Consider the following 24,910-nt stretch of genomic DNA (forward strand, 5'->3'; position numbering starts at 1 on the left):
GAAACCAGCTGCAAGTTGGCCAGCCACTGGCTCCACGTCTGCCCTTTGAAAAGGATGGCCAGGCTCCTGCTGTGGCTTCAAGAACCCCGAGTCACCCACGGGCACATCATGCAGGAGCAGGTGAGGAAACAGCAGGCCTACAGAGCTCAGCGCTAGGACAAGAGCAGGAAGGTGCCTCTTTGGTCCTGGAGCACCAGTGCAAAGCACCAGCCCCTCATCTCTGCCCCGCTCAGCCCCTCATGTCCCCATCACCTCTGTCCCCTCTCCTGGGTCAGGCAGTGCCCCCACTTCACTGCTATGCTGCACCAGATCTCTGGGCACAATTTTGTATTTATCTATCTCACCAGCACACTGTGATTTCCTCTTCTCTTTGCACGCCTTCTCTTGACAATTTCTCCCCAAAAGAAGTGGACAAACATTAGGTGCAGTGGTTATGAGGAAGCACAGTGCAAACGCTCCTCAAGGCACCCAGAGCAACAATGGTCTCTGTTACGGGTCTCGCTCTGCTCCTCAACAGGGGGCTTACATACCCTGCTGCTGCATCACTAAACATGGCTCCGAAACACTGGGCATCTGCTTCAGAGTCTACTGAAGTCCAAAGAAAGATTAGCACAGAGACAGCCTCATATTGAAGAAGAGCTCTCAAAGTATCATGGAGAACTGCACTCCATCAGGGATGCCCTGCATTAAAAGGCACCTTCTGTTGTGCTCTACCATGAAGCCCTGGGACCCCGGCTCACACCAGGCTGTGTGCAGCTACAGCTTTAAAGGTACGTCCTTTGCCACGTATCTTCAGCCATTTAACAACATCACTAATGCTTTATCTGCATTATCTCTGGGCAGAAAAAGTATTTATTTATTTTTTTTAAACCATACAGACTTGAATGTGCCTCACATTCCCAATTCTCAACAGCAAGCGTACAGCTGGACTTTGTGCACACAGGAAGAGCCAAGCTGGAAATCAAATTACCTTGGTCTTACAGTAGAATGCAAGCAGGCATTTGCTAGCACCTGGTAATTTAACTGCAGTATCCTCAGAAGGTATCTCAGCCATGAGGAGAGCACTTCCCAGCACCCCATTAGAAGGAAAGCCGCTCCCTGCCATGCAGCTCCCAAGCAGAGAAGCACGCAGTCGTGGCACACTCGGTCCATCTGGGCACATTCATCAGACCCACCTGGGAGTTAACGAGACGAATCGTTGTCTTTTGCCCCACGTCTTCTTGAAATCCTTTGACAGGAGCCCCATTAAAGCGCAAGACGGCATCATGGCTGTCTGAAGGGAAAACAGAGGAAAACCAGTGAGCCGGCAGCTGCTCCTGCAGTTACAGAGGAGATGTGCAGTGGGTTGTTCACCCACACTCCTAATGCAGTCTGGCTAGTTGCCGGAGAGTTTCCCTGGAACTACTGCAAGTAACAGCCCAGATGCTGTGGAAGAAGTTGCTAGCCTAGCTCCATGATCAATACACTTTTAGAAATCCACTTTTTCAAAGTACAATTCACTCGCAGGTTCAGAGAGCAGCCGCAGTATTTGCGCTGCACAGGAGAGCATAGTGTGTCTCTCCATCCCCCTCTTCTTCCTTCCTAACACACTACGGGGACGCAGACCGAAGCACAATTAATTTACCATGTGGCTGGCTGCAAAATAAAGAATTAGGAAATAACTGTGAGCCACTGTCCTCTCTCACAGCCTGGAGGTTTACCCGCCTGAAAAATGTGTCTAATGATCACAGAGGCAAATGAAGCTGGCTTCAGTTGGCCAGTGTACCTCCCACGTTGCAGAAATAAAACCATTGTGTATTTAACAGGCCCGGCTTGCTGAACGCTTTGGGATTCACTGCATTCTCCTCTGCTGGCATCACCCCCTCGGGCAGCACAGCGCCCTGGCTGCAGGCACACGACCACTGCTACCTGGCAATTCGTACCCTTCACCCACAGCGAGAAGCCGGTAAGGCGAGAGCTGCACATTTACCAGCATCTCCTCTTCCGATCCACCAGGCCTCCCTACAGCAACTGGCTGCTCATCTCCTGTCCTAATGTGACTGCACAGAACAAGTGTATCCTGGTCACTGAAGGAATGATACCTGATCAGCCCCTTGTGCTCCTCCAAGCATCCAAGAAAACGCTTCATTTTAAGTATGTCAGATTTAGTTTCTTTTTGGCACCCTCCTCCAACCAAACCATGGCTCTTCCTACACCGACACGTGTCAGGGAAAAACTACACGCACGCTCCTGCATCCTGCTACCTTCACACTGCCCAGCTGAAGGAGCTGCGGTGAGAGCAGGCTCCAAGCACCCAAAACTGTGCAGAACCTTAGCAGAGATGATCGCCTGAGCGCAAGGGTTCGGGTCTGGGACTGAAGCAGGAGGCACACTAGCCCAGGGCACCAGCAGGGTTAATGGCACGTTACACAGTGACCTCTCCAGAATTCATCCCCCGGTGCCTTGGGACAGCCTGGTGCCGCAGTTCGGGGGCAGAGGAGGAGACCGACTGTGGGCACAGTGACATTGCTTTCCACATCCGATGTGCTCGCAGCGGTGTGACCGAGGTACAACAGGCCGCTACAACATCCTCGGATCTCGAGGGGTCTCGTTAGGGAGAAAGGAGCTGTTCGATTGAGATGCAGGAGTCTAACACGGACACCGCTGGAAACAAGCCAGCTGGGTCAGAGGAGAGTGTTAAACAAGAGATCAGGTCACCTCTGCAGAAACGTTCAGGGACTGAACTTCAGGAGGCACCTAAACAAGCCCAGGGAGGTGCTCAAAGAAAAAGCCATGTCTGACTTCCCAGGCATTGACCTACCTGGCCTCAAACATTCATTAGGAGGTGGAAACAATTCCATCAACCACCTGTCAACCACGATTTGTGTCAGGAGGCAATGCTACCTTGGTTAACACTGACAATGCCTTTTTCATTGCTTCCTTCAGCACATTTTAACACACTTCAGACCGTTCAGCCCCACCCTAGCAGTTTAGGACTACAATTCTGAAGGCTTTCCCTAGGTTGCTCATGAATAATGCATCAGAGGGCTACCTGTCTCCTTGTTTCAAAGGATGAAGGCTACTTCCATGTGAGTACAGGCCAAGGGGACCTGATCCAGCTGACAGCCTATGAACACACTGATGCTTGCAAACAATTTCCACAGGAGAGACAACCACAAGCTTTAAAACTCCTGCAGTCAGTTTAGCACAGTGTGAATCTTAACCGAGCCTCAAACAACAAGCAGTGAAGAAAGCTGAGTGAACTGCAGGCAGAGGCGAATTTTCTGTCAAGCACAAAACCCGGAGTTGAGGGCTGAAGAGCTGGTTTCCCTGCATGCTGCTTTCTTTAAGCTTTAGTATCAAAACACACCTCTTTATAATCCACACTATAAGACTGATGCTTCAGCATCAATGAATTATTGCATTAACTTCAGGCAAGCACGGCCTCCTACTTCCTAATGTATCAAGACAACAGCACAGCATAGACCATCATCTGCCAGGCCACCCGAACACAGCCACTGCCTTGTGGCTCACTGAGGCGGTGTCACTTCTCAAAAGCCATGAGCAACACTCAGTCACTGAGGTTGGAGGGGACCTCTGAAGACTGCCTATATCCAGCCTCTCTGCCCAACACTAGGTCAACTAGAGCAGTTTGATCAGGGCTGTGTCTTTATTTCCCCCTTTAGCATTGATTCTTTTTCTTTTACTTCTTTCTCTGTAGATCTCTTTCCAAATAAAAAAGCTCCTGACTGTTGAGTGTACAATGAGCACACTGGCGTTACTCAACACATCCCACACTCCCTCAAGAAACAAACACTCAAGGTGCCAAGACTTCCTGGTATCCATATTAGTTCTACCCTCTGGTGATGTCAACATGATCATGAAAATTAGAAGGTCTAGCCAGAACGGAACTGCCTGCACATAAGTCATGTCCTCTCAACAAAACCCAGCCCCTTGCACTCCCTTGGGGCTTATCCATTTGGGGAAACATTTCTACTTACTGCTTTCCCTCTGAAGAAGAGCAGTATTATACCATAATCAAATCTTCACAAGATTCCAGAGTTGAGACTGCATCTGTTTTTTATTAAAATTGTTTCTGTTTCTACCACTGAGAGATGGCTGCTGCCATCCGTGGTTGCTCAGCACAGCAGATATGGCCAAGGCTTGTCCCAGGACTAATACTCACAGGCACTGTCAGCTAGAGTGTCGTAATGAAGCCTATACTGTGCAGCGTAAACACGCAGAGAGGAGAAGCACATCTCATCATTCCCATCTCCTATGCTGTAATGTTCACTGACTATAGCAGAACTGTAAGGAAAATATTTCAATTTATTCTAAATACCCCTCTGACTACAGCAGAGTAAGAATGTGCCACTAGGTCCCGTCTGTTCAACGCAAGTTATAAAACAGTATTGATGACTTCATCCTTGTAGAAAAATACCAACCTATCTCTGGTCCCAAATGAGATGATTTCAGAGACCCCGCTGAGGACACGACAGCACAGCGACCCAGGCGGCCCACCGTTTCATTGAGGCTTTTCTCCGGCAGGTATCGCAGCCACTCGGAGGTATTAAATGGACCATCTGATCCATGTATCATCGACACATTCACCCTGTCCCGTAGCTGGCACAGCAGCTGCTCTGGGCTGAGTTTAGCAGGGTTCTTCTTCCCACCGTAAGTCACATTGTACTTGTTCATGGATAGGTAGTTCTTTCTGACCTTCTGCAGCCTGGGTATAAGATTTCGTGATGAGCTGTCCTTATCCCATACCTTCACATAGTCTGATGCTTTCTTGGACTTTTCCACTGTTCCAGAGAAGCTGCCTTTTACTTTATTTTCATTACTGAGCAAAGTTTTAGGCATCTGACCCATTCCACCAGCTGCTTCATGGACAAGTTTCTGTGATTTAAGTAGGTTCCACTTTTCTGAAGTCCTGTGAATCTGTGAATCATCGTTCTCAGTCTTGAAAGGAACATAGTAGCTTCCTCTTGTCTCTTTCCAAAGGCAAACTGTCAGAGCTATCAGTATCACCACAAGAACACACATAATTTTTTTCAGCACATTGATGTGAACCATAGTGTATGCTGCATCCAAATGGGACAACTAACACAGGGCACGAAGCTGGTCCTGGGAGAGAGGAACACATCTCAGTCAAGGGGGCGTGCACATGCATGCCGTATGTATAAAGTTAGCAGCAGAAGTGTGCAGGCAATAGGAGGGGAGAGAGAGAGAACAGAGGGGCAATTTTAACATTTCAGTCTCTGTAAAGATCTCATTTCAAAGTCCACCACCTCAAAAATCAAATGAATAGACTTGCATTGGCTTCCCTTCCCATCCCAGCCAGTCAACATACAAATCCCACCAGTAGCATTTCCAAAACTGAGCTTCCACTTGACCACAGGCCTGAACACTAACACAACACATCATAAGGCACGTTACTGTGGAAAAAAACTGTGAGTTCATGAACACCAGCAGTTTCACCAGCCCAGCACTGACACATCTGGTGACTACGTAGGAAAATTCTGCAAATCTGCAGTGGGCTGAGTGTACTCTCAGTGTGAGACCTCACTAAACAGCTGCAGGGAGCCACTTAATCCACAGCGTATTTGGGTTTATAAATGTTCTCTGAGAGACATTATTCTATGTATGTCAGCCCTACGGAAAGTAAAGCCAGACCCTGTTGTACAGCACTGCCTGTCCTCTTATGCACTACCTCGTATAAGCAGCCAGCTCCAGCCCTCACCACATGTAATAAAAGGGGGCACGTCAGTGGCAGGAGCACTTAGCTGAGGTAGAACAAAAGGCCAGTGTAGAAAACGTGCTGAGGCACAAACACCTCAAGAGTGACATGCCCAACATTTGTTTTTCTGGCATGGAAAAACACTGGCAACAGAAAACATTTCAGATGGCCTTCAGGTGTTTCTGCCTTCATGCCTCTTCTACAAAGCCACGTTCTCCAGTGAAACCGTTTCACACAAACTGCCTCCTGGTGTCCCTCAGGAGGCAGATGCATGCATGCAGACCATGTCTCAAGTCAAGGCACTAGCGACAACTCCCTCCTTGGACAAGCTGCTGAAAGTAAGCCATGCTAAGCTGTGATTTATTAGAAGGCACCAACCACCAAATACTACCTGTCGGACAAAACGGTAGGTCTTCAACTCAAGTCATTTTTGGCTGTGGCAGATTTTCGGCCAGGAGTTAAAGCAGGATATACCAAAACACAGCGGTTGTGTGATGCACGGAAGAGTTCAAGACACACCTGAAAGAAAAAAAAAAAAAAAAAAAAAAAAAAAGAACTATTATGGAAGAACCTCATGGCTCTGGAGATCAACACAAATTCCTCATATAAGCACAGAAGTCCCATAAAAACTGTTACCCAGGCATGGAATGGTCAGCGGAGAAAATATTATTAACTCACCGGCTTTTTAAAAGCTTAAACGCCCACTCAGAATGAGTGGTTCAAACTTGGCTCACCAGTCATCTTCCCTAGTCGGAAATCTAGCCTCAGCCAAAGTGGGAGCCTGCTCATAGGCTCCGGGCTCTCTGCTCCCACCAGACTGACAGCCTTCTCAACGGATGCTGCTTCCAGCTGTGGATATGAAATGAACACTGCACAGGGACAAAGAAAAAAAAAAAAAAAAGCTAACTTTTTCTTGCTGCCTGCTCTTCAGTGATTCATGCACTCCTCCTCAAAAGCAATGGCATAGAAGACTCCCTGCTTTTTCAAAGCATGTAAGAGCAAGCAGTGTGAAAAATTACTTTACTACATAATACTTTATCCACAGGTCCTCACAAATCACTGTCCAGAAGAATGTATTCTAGACTTCACAGCTTCATTCCACCAAGGAAACACAGCAAGAGAAGTGCAGATTTCACACAGTGTGATGCATTTCAAGAAGTAGCTTGCGTCTTCAGGATTACTGAGTCAGTAGAATACCCCGTAAGCTAAATTACAAATGCTCCAGTTCATAGGATTAGGTCCTAAATTATTCATGTATCCCAGTGCTGACTACTTTTAAGTGTATTAATCATCCTGACTTGTAACAGTGCAGCCCACAATTAAAAGGCATTCTTCTACCCTCACTTCATAAACCATGAAACAAACAAACAGGTAAATAAATCAAGAAGCACAAATAATTCTAGTTTTCACTGAAATAATTTCCCCTGCCTTGACAGACCACCTTGCTCTTCATTTGTTTGAGTAGCAAGTGCTAGAAAGGCACGCTGAGGTCTTTTTGGTCAGCAGCATTTTGGAGGCAGAGCTCCAGCAAATAAGGAAGGAGCATGTGTGCAGGGAGGAGATGAAAAACCTCACTGCAGCCTCTCTTACAAGTGGTTCATGAAAGGTTCCCCTTGCTGCTCACAGCTCCTTTTCTGTTGTGGTCACTGCAGGATGCTTTACCCCATTCCCTGCTCTGCACAGGGCTGACCTGCAGCGCTTCGGTGCGGGCAGGGACTGGCAGCACGGTGGAGGCAGGATGCTGCATGAGCCACTGCACCACTGAGTCAGCCCCCAGCCTGCCCCAGGCTCTGTGAGCAGCCCTAATGTAGACAGTGGAGCTTTCAAAATCTATATATAGAGAAACAGAAACACCAAAATAGAGCTGTCTAGTCTCAGTTCAGCGCGAAGCTCCAAGACGCCTCCCTTTGAACACACATCACACAGCCCCCACCCTGAATCTGTTCTACTTCTTTACACGTGATGAGGGGCTGACTTCCAGGAAACTTCAGGTTTCCAGATAGAGGCCGCAGCAGCATGTTTCAGTGTAATCAGCTTTTGTTTCCCATGGCCAGGATCACCCAGAAGAGCAGCAAGTTTGTCCTGATGAGCGATCTTATAGGAAGTCCAAGCTCAATGCAAGTTCCTGCTGGGACACTCCTCCTGATGCCCTGCAGCAGAAGATGCTGAACAAGCCACAGCACCTCTTCTTCCCAGGCCACACAAAGGAACATGGAAAACTCACATTCAACATTTCATACAGTGCAACCCCGCCTCAATAACGGCAATGGAATCAGTTACTCAGCTTTGATTTGTAAGCTGGCAGAGTCTTTTTTGCCAAGAGGGAAGACAACTTATTTTCTGGGCAGACTAGGATAGCACCCGAGTGGTGCTCTCCTCCGAGACCTATAGGGAAGTCATTTGTGAGCACTCCTGTGTCAGCGTGGTTTGCACAAGTGTGCTTCTTTGGAGGTGACAGAGCCTGGCTCTGCATCAGCTCTGCTATCAAGCAGGCAGGCTAGCTCCATGCAGCCAGCTCCTGAGGGCTAAATTTTAGCCCACTGCAGAGAACAAATAAACAATACTGCATCAAGGCAGACAGGGAATTACATCATAACCTGCACTCTTTTATTTAACCTTTATGTCCAAGTTCTTTACAGCGACCAGAAGCAGATATATATGGAAACCATGCAACTATGGGCAAACACGTGAATATACTTCTCTTCCAGAAATACACCCAGCTTCCAAAAATGTATCACAGCTGTATCATCGGCTGTACTAACGCTCACCCTCCGCACATTTGTTTGCCTGCTTCCTGAGCCCCCTCCCGCGTGTGGAACTGCCAGGGGTGACACAGCCTGCAGCGGTGCTCTCTGCAGAGACATCCCCTCCTCTCTCCAGCTCAGAGCAGCCAACCCGACTGCACCCCAGCACCCCTTCTGCCTTCATCCATAGCTGCGTGCCTCTCAACTCCCTCCTTTTTCCACTCGGCGCTCTTCCAAGCTGCACCCTTCTTGACTCACTCTCCCCTTGCACAGCAGCCTCTCCATACCTCTGGCCGTCCTGGCCGACTCCCTCAGCACCCCTTGCATGGCACCGATGCCCTTGGGCACAGGCCCAGGGGACAGGCACGCTCAGCTCCCCACAGCCAGGCTGCTTTGTTCTCCTTCCACAGCTCCCTCCGCTTCTGTTTCCTTTATGGCTGGTCTCTAAGCCCCAAGCTCTGCGCTGGCCACGAGGAGTTCACTGTGTTACAAGCAGGACTGACTCTGAGAGCTGCCCCCATTGCAGAGAGGGCAGGAATAGAATAAACCCAAGGAGCTCTATTGCACCTCTGCTGCCACAGGCGTCCCTTGCCACTGTGCTACCCTGTCACCTGGGATCTCCAGCTCACTCTGCAGCTTCCCGGTTTTTCCTCTGGTCTCAGCAGTCCTCTGAGGACAAAGCAAGCCATGCTTACAACCCTGCTGTTCCTCTCCTCTTCAGATCATTTACTGCTGTTGAACAGCAGAGATCTTGGAGCGAATCCTTGCGGGAGTCCTGTGGTGCTGTGAAATCTGACCGCTTGGCTTCCTACCCACCAAGCAGTTACTAATCCAGTACAGGAACTTTCTTGTCCCTTGACAGCTTAGGCTTTTTCTGAGGCTCTTGGTGAGCAATCTCACTAGAAATTTGAAAATTCAAGTTCCCTTCCCTCTCTACAGGCTTGCAAACTTAAAATGGAAAAAGAGGAAAGATGCAAATAGATTTGAAACATCTTCTTCTGCAAATGGAGGATGAGAGGATGAGACTTCTCCATTACATATTCTTACATACTCTAGAGCTGCCAACTTTTTTTTTTTTTTTTTTTTGAATTGTTTACTGGTCTGAAGCAATGGATCTCACCACAGTCCATTTGAAATACAGCATCCTGTTTGCTACCTCCCATTTTTCTGGGCTGGGGACCCAGGTGAACAGGCTCCATGCTGCTGGAACCCGGGATTTCCATGTTTCAGCTCCTTAGAACTGCTGGTGCAGACAAGTTGTTTCCAAAGTATTCGGCAGCCATGTCAAATAACACCTTCAATTTAAAAGACAGCTCCAGAGGTGTGGCCTCTGGGGATGGGACAAGCAGGGAATATCACCTGCCCTACCATGCTTCTCTGTGCTACCTCCATTTATATACCAGGATCATTCGCCAGCAGTTTTCTTGCCTCTGATGTACGTGCAAAAACATTATACTTTAGCAAGTTGTTCCTCAGTCTTTTTTGGATAATGTGATAACCGTTTCATACTTAAACATACAACATGTACATTTCTTTCCAGATTTCCTTCACTTATGCGTGGCTTACTTCCATTTGTACCCACAACTCTACCATGACTGAAGACAAAGCAGTAAAGCTTTACTTTCCAGCTCTTGCTAGAGGATTTTTGAGTGTTTTCTTGCCCCCCACAAGAATATTTTATACTGCAACCACACCTTTTAGCTTGTGTTCATTTTCTGTAAATTCTCAGTACTGTGCCTTCCCTCCACCTAGCAGCCTCTGCCAGGAGCCTGTGAAGGAGCAGTGGCCAGCAGCATGAGCGCACATCCAAGTGTGTAGAAAGAAGAGGATACCTGAAGGGGGAAGACACAGAGTTGCAGAGCATGAATCCCTCCATTCAAAATAAAGTGACATTCTCAGGGAAACTGAAGAGGAAAAAAAAAAAAAAAAAAGCTATTACTGTCCTGGGGAAAAAAGAAAGAAAAAAAAAAGAAAAAAAAAAAAGGAAGAATTATCAAGAAGCTTTATAGCTGTAAACAAACTATGGTTGTGCCATTTTGCAGTGGAATAAACTGTACTCTTCACTCTCAGTATATCAGGTGAGAGCCGATAGCATGTTTGTTAAAGCTAAAGGTCTGTCCCTGCAGAGCTGGGTTTCAGACCTCTGTAGCACTCTGCGTAGCCTGGGCTGTTAATTCAGCTGCATGGATTTCAATTAGATGAACAGAGAAGACTTACTTCTAAGCAGTTCCTTGTTTTGTTTTTTTTTTTTTTTTTTTTCCTCATAACAGGAGCAGTGTGCCCTGCAGCACTGGGGTGAAGCTTCCAGAGATGGGAGCCCTGCTGCTATCACGCTTCCAGAGCATGTGTGCACAGGGGCTGTCTTCAGTCCTGAAGTACCAAGAGCCGAAGGAAGGAGTTAGCACATCTGTACAGTACGGCTACGCCAATGTAATGGCTAGTGACAGTACCAGGGACAGTCCTGTCCCCTTGCCCCTTCTGGGACCCCAGCATGTGCAGAGGGAGGATCTCCAGCTCTGACAAGTGCATCACATTGCCTCTTTCATTCCCATGCTGTTTAGGCAAACAGTTAACACAAAAAAGCCTATCCTCTCCTTCTGCAAAGCAGCAAGCACAACCCTTTGCCCTGGACCTGCAGTAACAGTCCCTGGTCCTGCTGTGTATAGGAGAATAATACTCAAAATGGCTCAGCCACAGGGTCGGTATCAGCCCAGAAGGCTCTGGGATCAGCCCCACGGCCTGCGTGCCCATGGGTGAAGCAGTGCCCTGGCAGCATGTCCCTACTCAGATGGGGGGCTATACTGTCAGAGCTCCCCACTCTCCTGATGGGGAATCACTTCCAAGGACCTGGAAGTACTGGCAATGCTTGCTCCAGGTGGGGGGAAGTTTTCAGAGGTCATTGTAAAACAGAAGTCATCTCACGACGGGCACAAACCCACGAGAGTTTATTGCAGGCAGCACTGCCATTTAAGACTTCTCCAGCAGAAAAGCCTCACTCTGTAGTAAGAGATCTGGAGAACATTGCTCGTAACAAGCTTTTCAATTTCTAAAATTCCCTGTTTCACGTTCAAACTGAAGAACAAAAGAGAATATACGTTATACCATGCATGTACAGTGTTGATTCCCAAAAGCACTGCTTCGCTCATACCTGTGCCCCACTAGTATCGTGACTTTACTAGTGAGGTTTTCATCATCTAAAAATTATTTTTAATTAATTAAATTTACTCTAATTAAATTATTTTATTTAAATTGATTTTTAAGCTTTATCATAACAATTCCCATACTGAAGCCAACAGTAAACATTCCTGAGCTATAAAAACTAGGGTGTGAGCACTCATTTAGGAGTATTTACATTATATTATGACTTCAGATCAAACAAATTACTTCCTCGTTTTCTCCCCTCTTCTCCAGTAATGTGTTTCTCTAGGGTGTTTATCTTTCAGAATGAGAGGGCAGCAATTCTTTATTTTAAATTAGCAGCATGTGGCAGGTCAACACTTACTGCCTCTGCAAATATCTTTGCACACCAAGACATCTAACCGGTATTCCATGGCCCCAGGACGATAAACACATTTTGTGTCAGCCAGAGCCCCTCAGGGCAATATTTCTGTGACACCAGCCTTTTGCAGGTGGGCATGATATCTTTCCATCTCTTCAAGGACAATGCAATCACTCTTTACAGCTTGCTCAGAAAAGAACCTACTTCACTTCCAACTAAGGTATTGGCATAAACTTGCAGAACTGCACATCCACTGCCTGTCAGTTTGGCCCAGCAGCAATACTCAGCTTTGGTTCTTCTTTTCATACACAGAGCTAGCACTCACCACAGCGCTCCGCCACACCAACCTCACTGGAGCACAGAAATTAAATGGCAATTCTGAAGCCACTGGTTTCAGAAAGCACTAATCAAAAGTCCCTGCACGGTAAGCAACAGATTTCTTGCAATGTTTAAAATAAATCATTTTTTTTTTCACTCAGAAACCCGTAATTCTATAATGTAAGAGAGACATAAAGATGGCAATAGTATTCCTCAAAAAGTATCAGGTATTGAGAACAAAAGGCACATTGCAACCACAGCAAACTATATTAAAATGGACACCCATTACAGCCCATCAGAACATGCAATTTTCAGAGAATTTGTAAGAAGAAATTATTTAACAAGAGTTTCAATTAATTCTCAGAATCAAAGTAGTTCCTTCCCATGAAAGGAACCTGAATAATGGAATAGAAACAGGAAGATCAAAATTACAGACAACTAATTATTTTGTCCCTGACAAAAAACAGAAGAGGGGAAAACCACATTACAATAGTCAAATGTTTTCCCATAACCCCATAACACTTGCTTTTGTTCTCCCTAGCCAGTGTTAAGCAAGATAAACCGATACCTCTTCCAGTCACGTATCAGCAGGCCCAACTGGTTACATGAGGGCTGAAAGCACCCCAACCAAGCAGTTATCACTGAGCACAAGCTACTGGGGAAACCCATGTCCAGGTTAAGTGTCAGGCTGTACGAGAGAAGCCCATGTAACAGATATGTAGGAATCTATATATCAAAACATCCTGAATATTGTTCACTGCTGAAGCAGCAGCCAGGATCTCAGAAGCCAAAATATTTGCAGTAGCAGATGGCAAACATGCGTTTTGCCAAGGCACGTCAGCGAGTCACGTCCTCTCGCAGCGAGCTCATGGCCTATCTGGGCTTCAGATGTGAACAACAGCAAGCACAGCTCTATCTTGGTTTTGACCCCCAGCTACTATTTCAGAAATTACAGGCTGATAGTGTTGTGATGGACCCAGCTTTAAATCTGTATTTGTGAGATTTAAAATGCTTGAGCATTTCTTGCAGCTTTCACAAAGCAGAGCAGACACCCAGGCACATGCAGTCTCCTGGAAGAGAAAGCTGGTCCACGTGCAAAAAAAAACCAAACTTTAAGGATGTGTTTGTTAAAATCAAGTCTGAGTTACTGACCAGCTAACTGGTCAATAAGCCTCTTGGTACATTGTTTAAAATGCGTCTACCTTCAGTAAGCCCATAGGAAAGTCACCCGGGAAGTGACCTTGCCTGATTAAGACTCGATTTTATAAATCTCACGAAATATAAACATTTAGCATCAATCTGGGCATCTAGATATGTTTAAAAGCATTTAAGGAACTTAAAACACTCCTCCCGAGCAAAGTTTCGCATATGTTTTTATAAGAACAGAAAATATTACTGAAACTTCCCTGATGAACACTTCACTGAAGATCTCACAGTTTTCTCTCCTCAACACCCCCCACAAACAGACACGTGCAAGGGTACCGTCCATCCAAAAACCAATGGCCATGCCCCCAGCTGAACAATCCACTGCCGCAAACGCTCTGCGGGAGCACACAGATGCCTCCCAGGACTATTACTGCTCCTCCTTGGGACGTGGGGCCCGGCACCGCGCGGCAAGCAGAGCGCGCCATGCAGTGCACCCGCTGGATACCACTGATCTGGAGATTTCCCCTTTTTATTTCCTCATTTATACACCATGACCACATCCCAGCGAAGGATTGCTGTGGTTACGGGCAGGGTATAGAGTGATCTAAATGCAGTACATTAATTAAGGAGGATTAACACAGTTGCTGGAGGGAAAAAAAACACCATCCTTGTGATACTGAAGTATGTTTAATTAAAGTTTACTGAGGCCAGAAGGGCAATAAAGACTGTTGCAGTGGCTCTCAAGCCTATTTAATAACACCTCCTGCTCCAACTGTTATCAGCCTGCTTTTTCCTAGCAGTAAAAACAGGTACGAAGCCCAGAAAACTCCCAGAAGCCTCAAGCCTCCACCAGGCCCCATGCCACCCCACAGCTGCCGTCATGGGGCCTGCGGACACGAACGACTTGGTCACCGCCCCAGCAGCAGCAGTTCCCAAGCTCTGCCAGGTGTTAGCCTGCTTCCCCATGCCCTGGCTAGCGGTGGCCCATCTTCCTGGGGTCCGCATGGCCCCAGGGGACAGACACAGCCACCCAGGCAGCGGGCAGCAGCCCCTGAGGGCAGGCGGTGCGGCAGCCACCGGCCAGAGACAGGCTGAGTGCGCGGGGCACGCCGCCGAGCCAGCTGCACAGAACGGAGACCGGGGCTGCTGAACAAACAGAAACAAAAGCAAAACAACCAACAAATCTCAGCACAAATGTGTTTTTCATCACAGCCAGGTGGTGGCTTGCAGGCATGGAGGAAGAGTTTTAGACAGATAAATCCAACAGAAACACGGGTTGCTCCCTGAAGCGGTAAAGGAGGCTGCAGCCATTTTATCTCCTCTGCACAGCACTGGTTCTGGCACTGGCTTTAGCACAACACATTTCAGCAGGCTGCAAGCTCTTCTATGACCTAAAGAAAAATGGAAGGTGCCCGTCTTCTTCACTGGGAGGAGGGATGACGTACTGAGGGAAGATGTAGCCAAAATCGTGACTCCAGCACAGCTAAACAAGGACATAGCTCCTGGAAGCAGGCTGCACAAGCACACAGCTCTCCTCCCTTCCCCTTGGTGCCACCTGGCCATGAAGAAGCCAGACTTCTTCTTCTGCAAAGAAAGTGGCTTCAGGAAAAGCCAATCTCAACTGGAATGCAAGGAACCTGGACTGCCATAAGCACCAAGCATTGCCATCGCTAGTTATAACACTCACTTCGCTCCTCACCCTCACCATGCTTTCTGAACATAACTGCTAAAAATTAAGCAATTTCCTAGCCATAACAGCTGGAGGATCCTAAATGTCATTTGCCCTGAGATGAGCACACACCTAACAGCATTAATGCACAATTTGTGCCCCAAGGGAAACCCACACTTATCTGTGCTGCATTTTTTTCCTTTTATAACATCACAAATTGGTTCTGTTTCAACATTGTGTTAACATCTCGCTGCATCAGTCAGTTTTGTCCTCAGGTCAGCCATTTCACAGCACTGCCAAGACTGACTTCATCTTCGCTGAGTGAATCCTGAAGGGAAGCTCACAACATCACCTGTGAGGCACTGAGCATACGAGAGGGTGTTCCTTGTGAGTCCTGTTGGTGTCCTGCGGCCATGAACTGCAGTAAGCCAAGCAACTGGTGTATCTGTGGGGAGTTAGGCTGTTCCTGGAAATCTCATTGGCTTTCACTTGACTCGAGCCCCTCCTAATCCAAAACTGTTTCCCAAAATGAATGGGAGCACAGCAAGCGTGAGGTGATCAGCAGACAAACTTCTGTGGTGCGCTCCTGCTTCGAAGGAGCACACTGCAGCAGATGCCCCGGACCTCAGTGTGAATCCAATCCATGATGCATCACTCATTCAGGAACCCTAATCACAAAATCCATGCAACTATTTAAAGAAGCATGTCAATAACCCAAACAGAGGAGGCTAAAATGCATCACTGAGGCTTCCACCACCCTTAAGAAGAGTCTGAATGTCAGCATCAAATGCTCGACATTCAGCTGAACCAAACTTTCACAAATCACAGAGAACGTGCACAATACTGCAAAGCTCATCTCTCAGATTAGATCGTGCAGCACACGCTACATACAGTTATCTCTTGCAGCAAAATGTCTAGATGGGCTGCACAGATAAGCAGACGTGCCAAAATTATCTCCATCTCTGAAGCAGACTTCTACGCTTATGTGCAGACAAGGAACTCAGATTTCCTTCACCCGCAAGCAAAATCCAGTTGAGCTGTGGTATGTGACAGGCTATACAGCCAGCAGCAGGCAGGTGACTCACAGGAAGTCTGCAGCGTTTTTACACCGCGCCTGGCTGCTTTCAAGCAATAACTGCTGTTTTCACACAGCTGTCATCTTGCACACAACAACATCCCACACGGTGCTAGAGCCTGGAAGGGTGATCTTACACCCCTTCCAGCACCTGTCTGATTCATTTGAGACATGGCAAGTCCTTCTTGTTGCTTAACATCAGACCTAACCTCCAAAGTGGAAAGCACTGGGCTTAAAGTTCACAAAACTTTAAACAAGGCTGACTTTTGATCTAGCTCAGATCAAGCTTTAGGCTAAAGTTACTCATTTATTTTATTTAAACAAACCTGCCTGCTTGTACTCAGTTTTAAGGGACAGCCAGTATCCCCATTTACCTGTTGAGGACAGGCAATCACCAGGCATGGAAAAAGCTGGAATTCAGGACCAGACCTAGAGAGCTAAATGCAGCTGCTTATACGAGCAACCTCCATGCCCAGCAGTGATGCAACTCCCCGGTTAAGAGGCACTGCGAGCTGGCCCATGGGGAGCAGTCCAAGCACCTTTCTAGGCACAACAGTCCCTTCAGCAACAATTCTGAGTGAAAGAAAAAGGACCTAATTTATTTGGGAATGCCAGCACAGTCCCTTGGGAGCTGGATCTAGGTGACCCTTCATCTCCCCTATCCTCAGTCCTCCAGATAAGGGAATCCTCCCCAGTGGTGTACCCCCCTCTCCTTCCCACTATTTTCCCTCCTCCAGTTCCTCAGAACAGGATCCAGGCTTATACTACAACACGTCCAAGCTTGCAACAGGATCTGAAGGTACACAGTAGTGGCCATTCTGGGGTCTCCTGGCAAATCTCTGTGTGCAGGACTGGTTTTCAACACAGGGAGGAGAACCAAACGTTGACTCTAATCACAGTCTGCTGCAGTTTGGGCACGAGCACAACAATAAGCTGAATATACAGGTGCACAGATCTGCCTCTGCCGTACCCTTCGCTTGAGTTCATCTCTTCATCATCCCACTCCCCTGCAAGCACACAGATGTCTTTCCCATCCTCAGGTAATCACAGTAGCAGACCCTCAGCAGAGAATCCCCAAACCCAGGTATCCTAGTTAGTTCATCCCCTCTCATTTAGAAGGCGGTGCATCACTCCAGTATGAGAGCAAAGAAAAGCCTAACAATATCCTCTCAAACTATCTTCGGATTATTAAGTTGCATTTCAGTAGTCTTTTTATTTTCCCCTCTCCAAGAATGAGGTCAGTTCAGCTTCTGCTTCCACTGATATCACAGAATCATAGAATGGCCTGAGTTGGAACGGACCCCAAAGCTCGCCCAGTTCCACCCCCCCTGCCATAGGCAGGGATGCCACCCACTAGGTCAGGTTGGCCAAGACCCCATCCAACATGGCCTTGAACGCCTCCAGGGAAGGGCCATCCACAGATTCTCTGGGCAACCTGTGCCAGTGCCTCACCACTCTTACAGTGAAGAATTTCCTCTTAATCTCTAATCTAAATCTATCTTCTTTTAGTTTAAGACCATTCCCCTTTGTCCTATCATTATCTACCTGAGAGTAAAGAGTCCCTCTCCATCCTTTTTATAAGTCCCCTCTAAGTACTGAAAGGTTGCAATGAGGTCACTCCAGAGCCTTCTCTTCTGGAGGCTGAACAGCCCCAGCTCTCTCAGCCTTTCTTCATGGGAGAGATGCTCCAGCCCTTTGATCATCTTTGTGTCCCTCCTCTGGACCCGCTCTACCAGCCCCACATCCTTTATGTGCTGGGGACCCCAGACCTGGATGCAGTGCTTCAAGTGGGGCCTCACCAGGGCAGAGCAGATGGGGAAAATCACCTCCCTCCAGCTGCTGGTCACTCCTCTGCCGATGCAGCTCAGGACACAGGAGCCCTTCTGGGCTCACAGTGCACACTGCTGGCTCAAGTCAAGCCTTTTGTCCACCTGAACAGGATATATCACAAATACTCATGTACTTATCTTCTTATATCCCCCCTCCTATTTTTGAATTAGGAAATAATGTTTTCAGGATGCAGTAAGAAATTGATGTAACTGAAATAAAGGCTTTTCAGAAAGCTGTCCAGCATGCATAGAGCCCACGGTTTTATGTAAGTGAAATTATTTCTGCAAGTCATCTTATCTACATTCTTCTTCCTCCTTACGTGTTAAACATAGAAATCACTAGTGAAACAAAAGCAATAGTTTTAAGAATATTCTCTGAAGTCTGTTAAGAACAATAATTCTCAATTTTTTCCACAAAGTACAGGAATCAAGATGATAAGCCTGTTCCAGCTTTTACATTCCTCTCACCCTGGGTCACATATAAAGCCTAAACTGCACCTCTAAAAAAGCCTACACCTCTGTAAGGCTTTGCCTGTAGTAGATCTCAAACATGATGGAGCACCCGTGCTGCAGCAACGAGAACACTCGCGGCTAACCCCACATGCCCTTTCTGAGGGGGCTTTAAAAGCTCACCAACTACCAGAGCTCCCAGACACCAGCACAGCAGGCAAAGCCAACACAATGCGGTGCTCCTTCTTCAGCTCCTTGAAAACCTCACGTCCCTGGGAGATCCGCTTGGAGACCACGCAGTACTCACACACGAGCTGCAAAGCAACCTTCGGCAGACCGAGCTGGCTTTCTTCAGACTACAGCTGCTTCTGGATGCTGGTACCTGTTCTCAGCCGGCTCGCCCACAGCAGACCATCTGAGCAAGAAGTGAGAAGACAAGCACTCGTGGAGATCTCTGCAGGTTGCAGCCAAAAGAGGCTACGATATATGTAAGAGAAAGGAAGTTGGATGGAGTTCCCCACACGCTCACCTCAAGGCGCTGGGTCGCCTGAACCCTTTCACTCCGCGAGGGTTCTGCTGTTTTCAGATTAAAGTACGGTGTTCACACAATCTGATCAAACACTTGCTGGAGCAACAAGCACAGAGGCGCTGGTGGTTTACGCTTAGCGAAACCACTTCTCTGACTGACGCTGTTTTTAAGAGAGCTATTTTTAAGAGACCAGGGATGCAAAACACCTGCCAGAGCTGCTCCTGACAGCAGCCGGGAAGCCCTCCCCAAACCAGTACAGTGCTGGTGAAGGAGCTCCCACCACACAGCTGCTTCTGCCATACGTGACCTGTGTGGAAACAGAAGCTTTCCTACTGTGCCTGCATCTCCAGCACTCCTCTTCTTCATGGGAAACCTTTCCTAAGGCCCTTCACTCTCCTTTCAGCATTGGCTCTGCATGAGGGGATGCTCAAATTTCCATGGCCTTTCTCCAGGGAGAAGTGGTGTGCAGTCACCTCCTGCCTCAGTGGGATCCTCACGTCTATCTCCAGAGCTCCTCCTCCCCTCCATGAACCTTCCTTTTTGAAAGTCCTTCTCTCATCTGTTTTTGTTGTTGGTGGTGGTTGGTTGTTGTTTTGTTTTGTTTTTGTTAGCTTTCCTCCCATCTCTCCCAGACCCCCAGCATGCAGTGGCTGTTCTGGGCTCCTGTCCTCTGCTCACCAAGATGCTGTGAGTTTCAGAGCCAACGTACGACTCCTGCAGAAGCTTCATGTCAGAAGCAATGCCTGAGCTGGTCATCTTCTGCACCAGGAGCTGGCAACAGAAGCAGCTCCAGCAACTGCATCTGTAAACCTGAAAGGAAGGTGAGCAAGCCACCCGCTTGCAGTGACTGGAACAGTGTACAACTCTAACCCACGCCAAGAGCACTGTCCTGCTAACGTACGTACAGCTTCACAACCACTTGTCATTAAGAACACAAATACACACACACACCTGTACAATCAAATATAAACACCCACAGATCTATTTACACATCGGCATGTATACAAGCATTCCTTTAAACCCTGATATTGCATAGCGTTAACCGACACCAATGACTCCAGAATAACGTGCACAGAAATGAATAAGCCCAGGACTGTGGCACGGACCTTGTGAACATAAGCCAGCAGAAGCCTTGAACAGGCAGAAGAAGGCTGGCACCAGGAGACCCAGAGCCACAAGCACAAACGACCAACTCCCGATCCAGAAAGCTGCCCAAAACCGACAGCAACAGTGGAGCCATCCTAAAGGAAAACCACCCAGATGGGCTGGCACTGTGCTTCAGAATCAAGTGTTCAGAATTAATTACTCTGTTATCTTATACGACACTTAATTACTCTGTTATCTTGCACAATACTTTACGCATCCCCTTTAGAAGAAACTGTATTTTAGTACCGGGTCCAAGATAATGCTGAGTGTGCTCAACCAGCCTGGACACCCACGCTGCAGAACTGCTGCTGAAGAAGAGCCTCTGGACGTCCTTGTGTGTGGCTGTGCTCCTCCCGTCTGTCACCCAGGCCCCAGGTACCACGGGGCCATGGCTCCCCTGCAGCATGCAGGGCTCTGCTCCCCTGCCAGCCGCTGCCCAGAGGAGTGGGGTCCTGGCAGTGCGGCACAGCCCAGGGGGCAGAGGGGTAAGGCGTGCTTTTAACTTCCCCATTTCCAAGGAGCCAAAAGGAGGAAAGAGAAACAGGCATTTTCCATTTCAGACACTGACGCACTAAACACGGTGTAATTGCTGACAAGGGGGTTGTGCAGACTGAGAGGTAAAGGTACCGCAGACCAAATATATCGCTGATACATTTGGTGGAATTCCACCAGCAACCTTTGCATACTGCAAGCCAGGCCTAACCAGGCTGCCTCCTGCAGAATCTCATTTAGTAAAAGGTGAGTGGGTGTGACTGTCCAACAGTCTCCTCACTTCAAAAGGAGATAAAGACTTTGTCCTACTGAAGTAGATTAAGAGAATGAATCTCTCTGTATTAAAAGCAAAACTTGTGCTTGAGAGGTCAGCTTGGCCTTAGATTTCTGCTGTCCTAAAGACTGGCATCCAACCGAGGCTAAAGTAACACTCGCTGGTGCAAACTTACACTTCACATGGGCACACAGAGCTGCTCCGTGCTGCTACACCATCCCAGGGAGTTTGAGTCCCACTCCTGCAAGTTACACTGCACTCCAAGCTCCTGCTATCTCAGCAGCAAGCACAAGGTCACACCATGAGTCACTTCTTTGCCTGGTGAGCAGAGGATTCTCATAAAGGAACAAGAAAACAGAAACAAAACCCTTTGTTTCCACGTACACGCACACACAAAAATAAATAAAAAGTTTTTACATAGGCAGCACTCCATGGCTGACCTGCTGGATCCTCTATTCTATACTAAAATCCTGTCTCACCAGAAGCCGTCTCTGGCTCAGTTTCCTTCTTTCCCCAGGAAAACAACAGCTGCCAGGGATGTCCAAGGCAACGTGCCGTGCCTCTCCTCTCTTCCACTCACCTGTCTCCAGCAGCGCGTTCCCACTCCTGCTGGTGCTGGCCGGGTCCTGTACCCCTGGGTCTCGACGCACCACAGCAGCGGCTGCTCCCTGCCCACCTCAGCCCCCAGGGCGGTGGGCTGCTGAGCCACACCGCCACGGCCGGGGCTCTCCAGTTTGCAATGCTAAAGGTAATACAACACGGGGAAGTGTTCCCGGGCCAGAAGAGAAGAGAGGGGGGTGCATTTTCCATATTAAAGATTCAGGTTTTAAGCAGAGGAGGGAAGACTACCATGTTTCCAGCAGTGGAGGAAATGGGGAGGGGACAGAGGTCACTGCTGCCTGGCATTCCTGATGCCAGGAAGTTAAGGATTAAAAAAAGCAACTGTACAATGAAATCCTCTCAAACCCTCTTCACACATGAAAATGGGCGTAAGTCCAAAACCCATACTTGCAATCACCTCTAAAAATCTCCCCTACTGAGTTTGCTTTCCTTTGGTCACCCATGTGTTAAATGAGGAGCGTGACAAAGCAGAGGTCTGCATTCACCTTGGGGCTCCTGGCACCACCACCTTCCCAGACAGGTTACCCAAAACCTTGCTGTGCCTAACCAAAACGCTGAACTGTGCACCAAAGGGTAGCCCATCCGCACATTTATTAGACTAATCTGGCTCCACACTAAGGCACAGAGCGCTAGCAATAACTCTATAGGCAGCACAGATCTTTCAGACTAGCTAATCATCCAAGGAGACAGCTAATGAAAGCTTGCAGGGCTGTGATAAGGGACAGGATTTCAGCAGGGAAGAGAGATGGAGAGGGCAAAAAATAGGGGCACCACCAGTGAACGCATGGAGATCTCCAGGCATGTTGAGCAGAGGTCGGCTGTGAACCCATCCAGCTAATTACTCTAACCCAGCACCACCAGCCATATCCCCAGAGGGTTTCTGGGGAAAGCCCTAACCAAAGTAAGCCCCAGCACACATCTTATATTAGTTTTATGCAAGTCAGAATGCAACTGCATCTTAGGCATTTCTCTCTGGAGCTTAGCCAGCACGTATCAACGTTTACAAGAGCTCCCCCAAGAAGCAGAATAAACATATTTCGCTTTACAAAAAGTATAGGGGAGGTGCAAGGCGAAGAGCAGAGAGCCCTCGCAGTTCTCCTCACACCCCTCCCAACTTCGCATGCAACTCAAGACAGCCCCTCGACAGACAGCAATGCCTTTGTATATACGTGCCCTTACCACGCTGACAGCAGCCATGCTCTTGCTGCCAGGCCTGCAAAAGCAAAAAGAGGTACAGGGAAGAGAAGAGAGGCATGGCCATTACCTTCATCTCCGGGTTCCTTCGCTGTCCACAGCAGCTTTTGCGAAACCCTTCCAGTCACAGCAGGGTGGCCAGCTGAGGTCTGGGCGAGCTGCTGCCACATCCAAGCTGTGCATGCAGTTCCTCATGCCCACATCTCACCTCTAGTAGAGTTTTCTGGCCTAGGAAAGAAATTAAGGATGCAATGTGAGACAGCCACATTGGTCATACAGACTGCTGGACCTGGGACCACAGTGGGCAGCCAGGACACACATGGCACACCTGCAGCAACAAGCAACTATGCAGAGACCTGGCCAGAAATACAAAAAAGCCTTTTCAGAGTTCATTTTTCTAACCTCTCCCCTGTTTCTACAAGAAACTAGGAGTAACTACAACACATGCTCTTAAATAAGATACTAATCACAAGACTGTTTAGCAAGTCGGTGCACACAACCCGCACAAAAACCACTGCCTTCCATAATTACCCTGCCCCAGGCAAGTTTCCAGCCTGTGTGCATGGCCCGGCACGGGTCTGCCCCACACGTCCCGCAGCTCTGCTCCCTGCCGTCGCCGACAGGTTACAGAGAGGTCCCGACACGCTGATACCCCACACCACAGCCACCTCCAACCCCAAGGACCCCAGGCCCACGGCACCACAGCACTCAGCCCTGCCAGGAGCAGAAAGCTCAGCAGAGGGGGCAGCGAGAGGCAGCAACCCCGGTGGGCAGCGAGGTGCGGCCGCACGTCCTTGCGAGCAGGCCGGAGGGCTGACGGCGACGTTTGGTGCTAGAAGATGGCAGCACGCCGCCAACGCCCAGCGCTCCCCAGGGCTGCGGCTGCATGAGAAATAATGAAACCAAAGAGATCTTCAAGGGTTACATCAGGCCAGGGGAAGGCAGGAAGAACGGGCTGCTAAACCAGAAAGTAATGTTTTGTGCTTCTTCTGGCAATCAGCAGTGGTTTTGGGTGGCTGCACGTGAGTGCCAGACTAGAAGCCCCACCAGCAGCCCCAGCAGTCACCAGGATGCCTGGTCCATGCGCTACTTCACGCCATGCAGTAAGCACACCAGGCTCTGTCCTACAAGCCATAGGCATGAGAGGGATCTGGCCACCCTCTGATCATGGCCTGATATGGGCATCCCCGTGGCAATACACGGACTGCAAGGAAATGGCCTCAGGTTTCACTAGGGAGGCTAAGATTGGGTATCAGGAAGAATTTCCTCATGGAGAGGGTGGTCATGCATTGGAAGGGGCTGCCCAGGGTGTCCGCCCATTCTGCCACCATGGGGAAAACAAAAAGGTGTAATTAATCTGGAGAGTATCCAGGGGGTCAGAGCCCTCTCCACCTTCTTTGATACTTCTCATGAAAAAGGTAGCAGATTTGCTCAATAGCCCAGGCTAAGCTTAACAAAACAGGCAACATCAGGAAACCACCTCCTCCTCTGCCCCGGCAGCCCGCTAAGCGAGCAGCTTCATGTACTAGTTCTCTCTATGCTGCTTTATTGGATTACAAAGTAAAAGACGAATAAAACAAAAAAGTTGGGTCAGGAGCCTACCCTGTCTCCACTGCAGCTGTAAAAACCGATGTGCAGCAACGAGGCGGTCAGCCTCACAGCCTGAGCCCGGGTGTGCGCAGCAGAGAAGCCCCAGCCCACTCCCACAGGGCTGTGCTTTCCCCCTTCGAACAGCGGGCATCTTTCCCACCGTGCTGCCAGGGCCAACCCGTCTGCAGGGCAGGGTCACCAGCACACCACCGGAAAACAAACCAGACCACACTCTTATCACACGAGTCACAGACAGAAGAAAACAGGCCAGCTAAATTTTTATTTTTTATTTATTTTTAAATAGAGCAAATTGTGTCCCAGCCAGATGTCAATTCTCTAATAAGGCTGCAGTATTTTGATGGGCAAAAACCAGAAGACAGCTGACCCCTGACCCAGGCACACGGAGATCCTGCAAGTAGGAGGGAGACAGGGCATCACCCCTTGGTCCTACATTTCATTTTTAAAATGCTGCCAGAATGTGTGGGTGGGGGAAAGGGGTGGCTGGTGAGCGGTAACTAACATAGCACTGACCTCCTCCACCCCCACACAGCCAGCCTCCAGCAGAGACCAAGGGCTCAAAAGGCACAGAAGTTGTCCCAGACCCACCTGGCCACA

At 48.5% G+C, this 24,910-nt stretch overlaps 1 protein-coding gene across 4 annotated transcripts in view; it reads right to left on the reverse strand.

Moving 5' to 3' along the window:
- ST6GAL1 (ST6 beta-galactoside alpha-2,6-sialyltransferase 1) overlaps nucleotides 1-24,910 on the reverse strand; it is a 42,510-nt gene that overhangs the window by 8,207 nt on the left and 9,393 nt on the right. Inside the window, exons 1-5 of one of the 4 annotated variants that reach the window (XM_035334069.1) lie at nucleotides 22,776-22,926; nucleotides 10,681-10,833; nucleotides 6,111-6,238; nucleotides 4,425-5,106; nucleotides 1,176-1,273 (exon numbers count right to left, since the gene is read on the reverse strand). In XM_035334069.1, coding sequence (XP_035189960.1) covers nucleotides 1,176-1,273; nucleotides 4,425-5,055 — 729 coding nt within the window. In that variant the 5' untranslated portion in view covers nucleotides 5,056-5,106; nucleotides 6,111-6,238; nucleotides 10,681-10,833; nucleotides 22,776-22,926. Of the gene's footprint in view, nucleotides 1-1,175; nucleotides 1,274-4,424; nucleotides 5,107-6,110; nucleotides 6,239-10,680; nucleotides 10,834-21,065; nucleotides 21,226-22,775; nucleotides 22,934-24,910 lie in introns of those variants that run through there. The other 3 variants (XM_035334068.1, XM_035334070.1, XM_035334071.1) reach the window with 3 other exon arrangements.

The sequence above is a fragment of the Oxyura jamaicensis genome, chromosome 9 (genome assembly GCF_011077185.1).
Source record: "Oxyura jamaicensis isolate SHBP4307 breed ruddy duck chromosome 9, BPBGC_Ojam_1.0, whole genome shotgun sequence".
NCBI classification, from domain to species: domain Eukaryota; kingdom Metazoa; phylum Chordata; class Aves; order Anseriformes; family Anatidae; genus Oxyura; species Oxyura jamaicensis.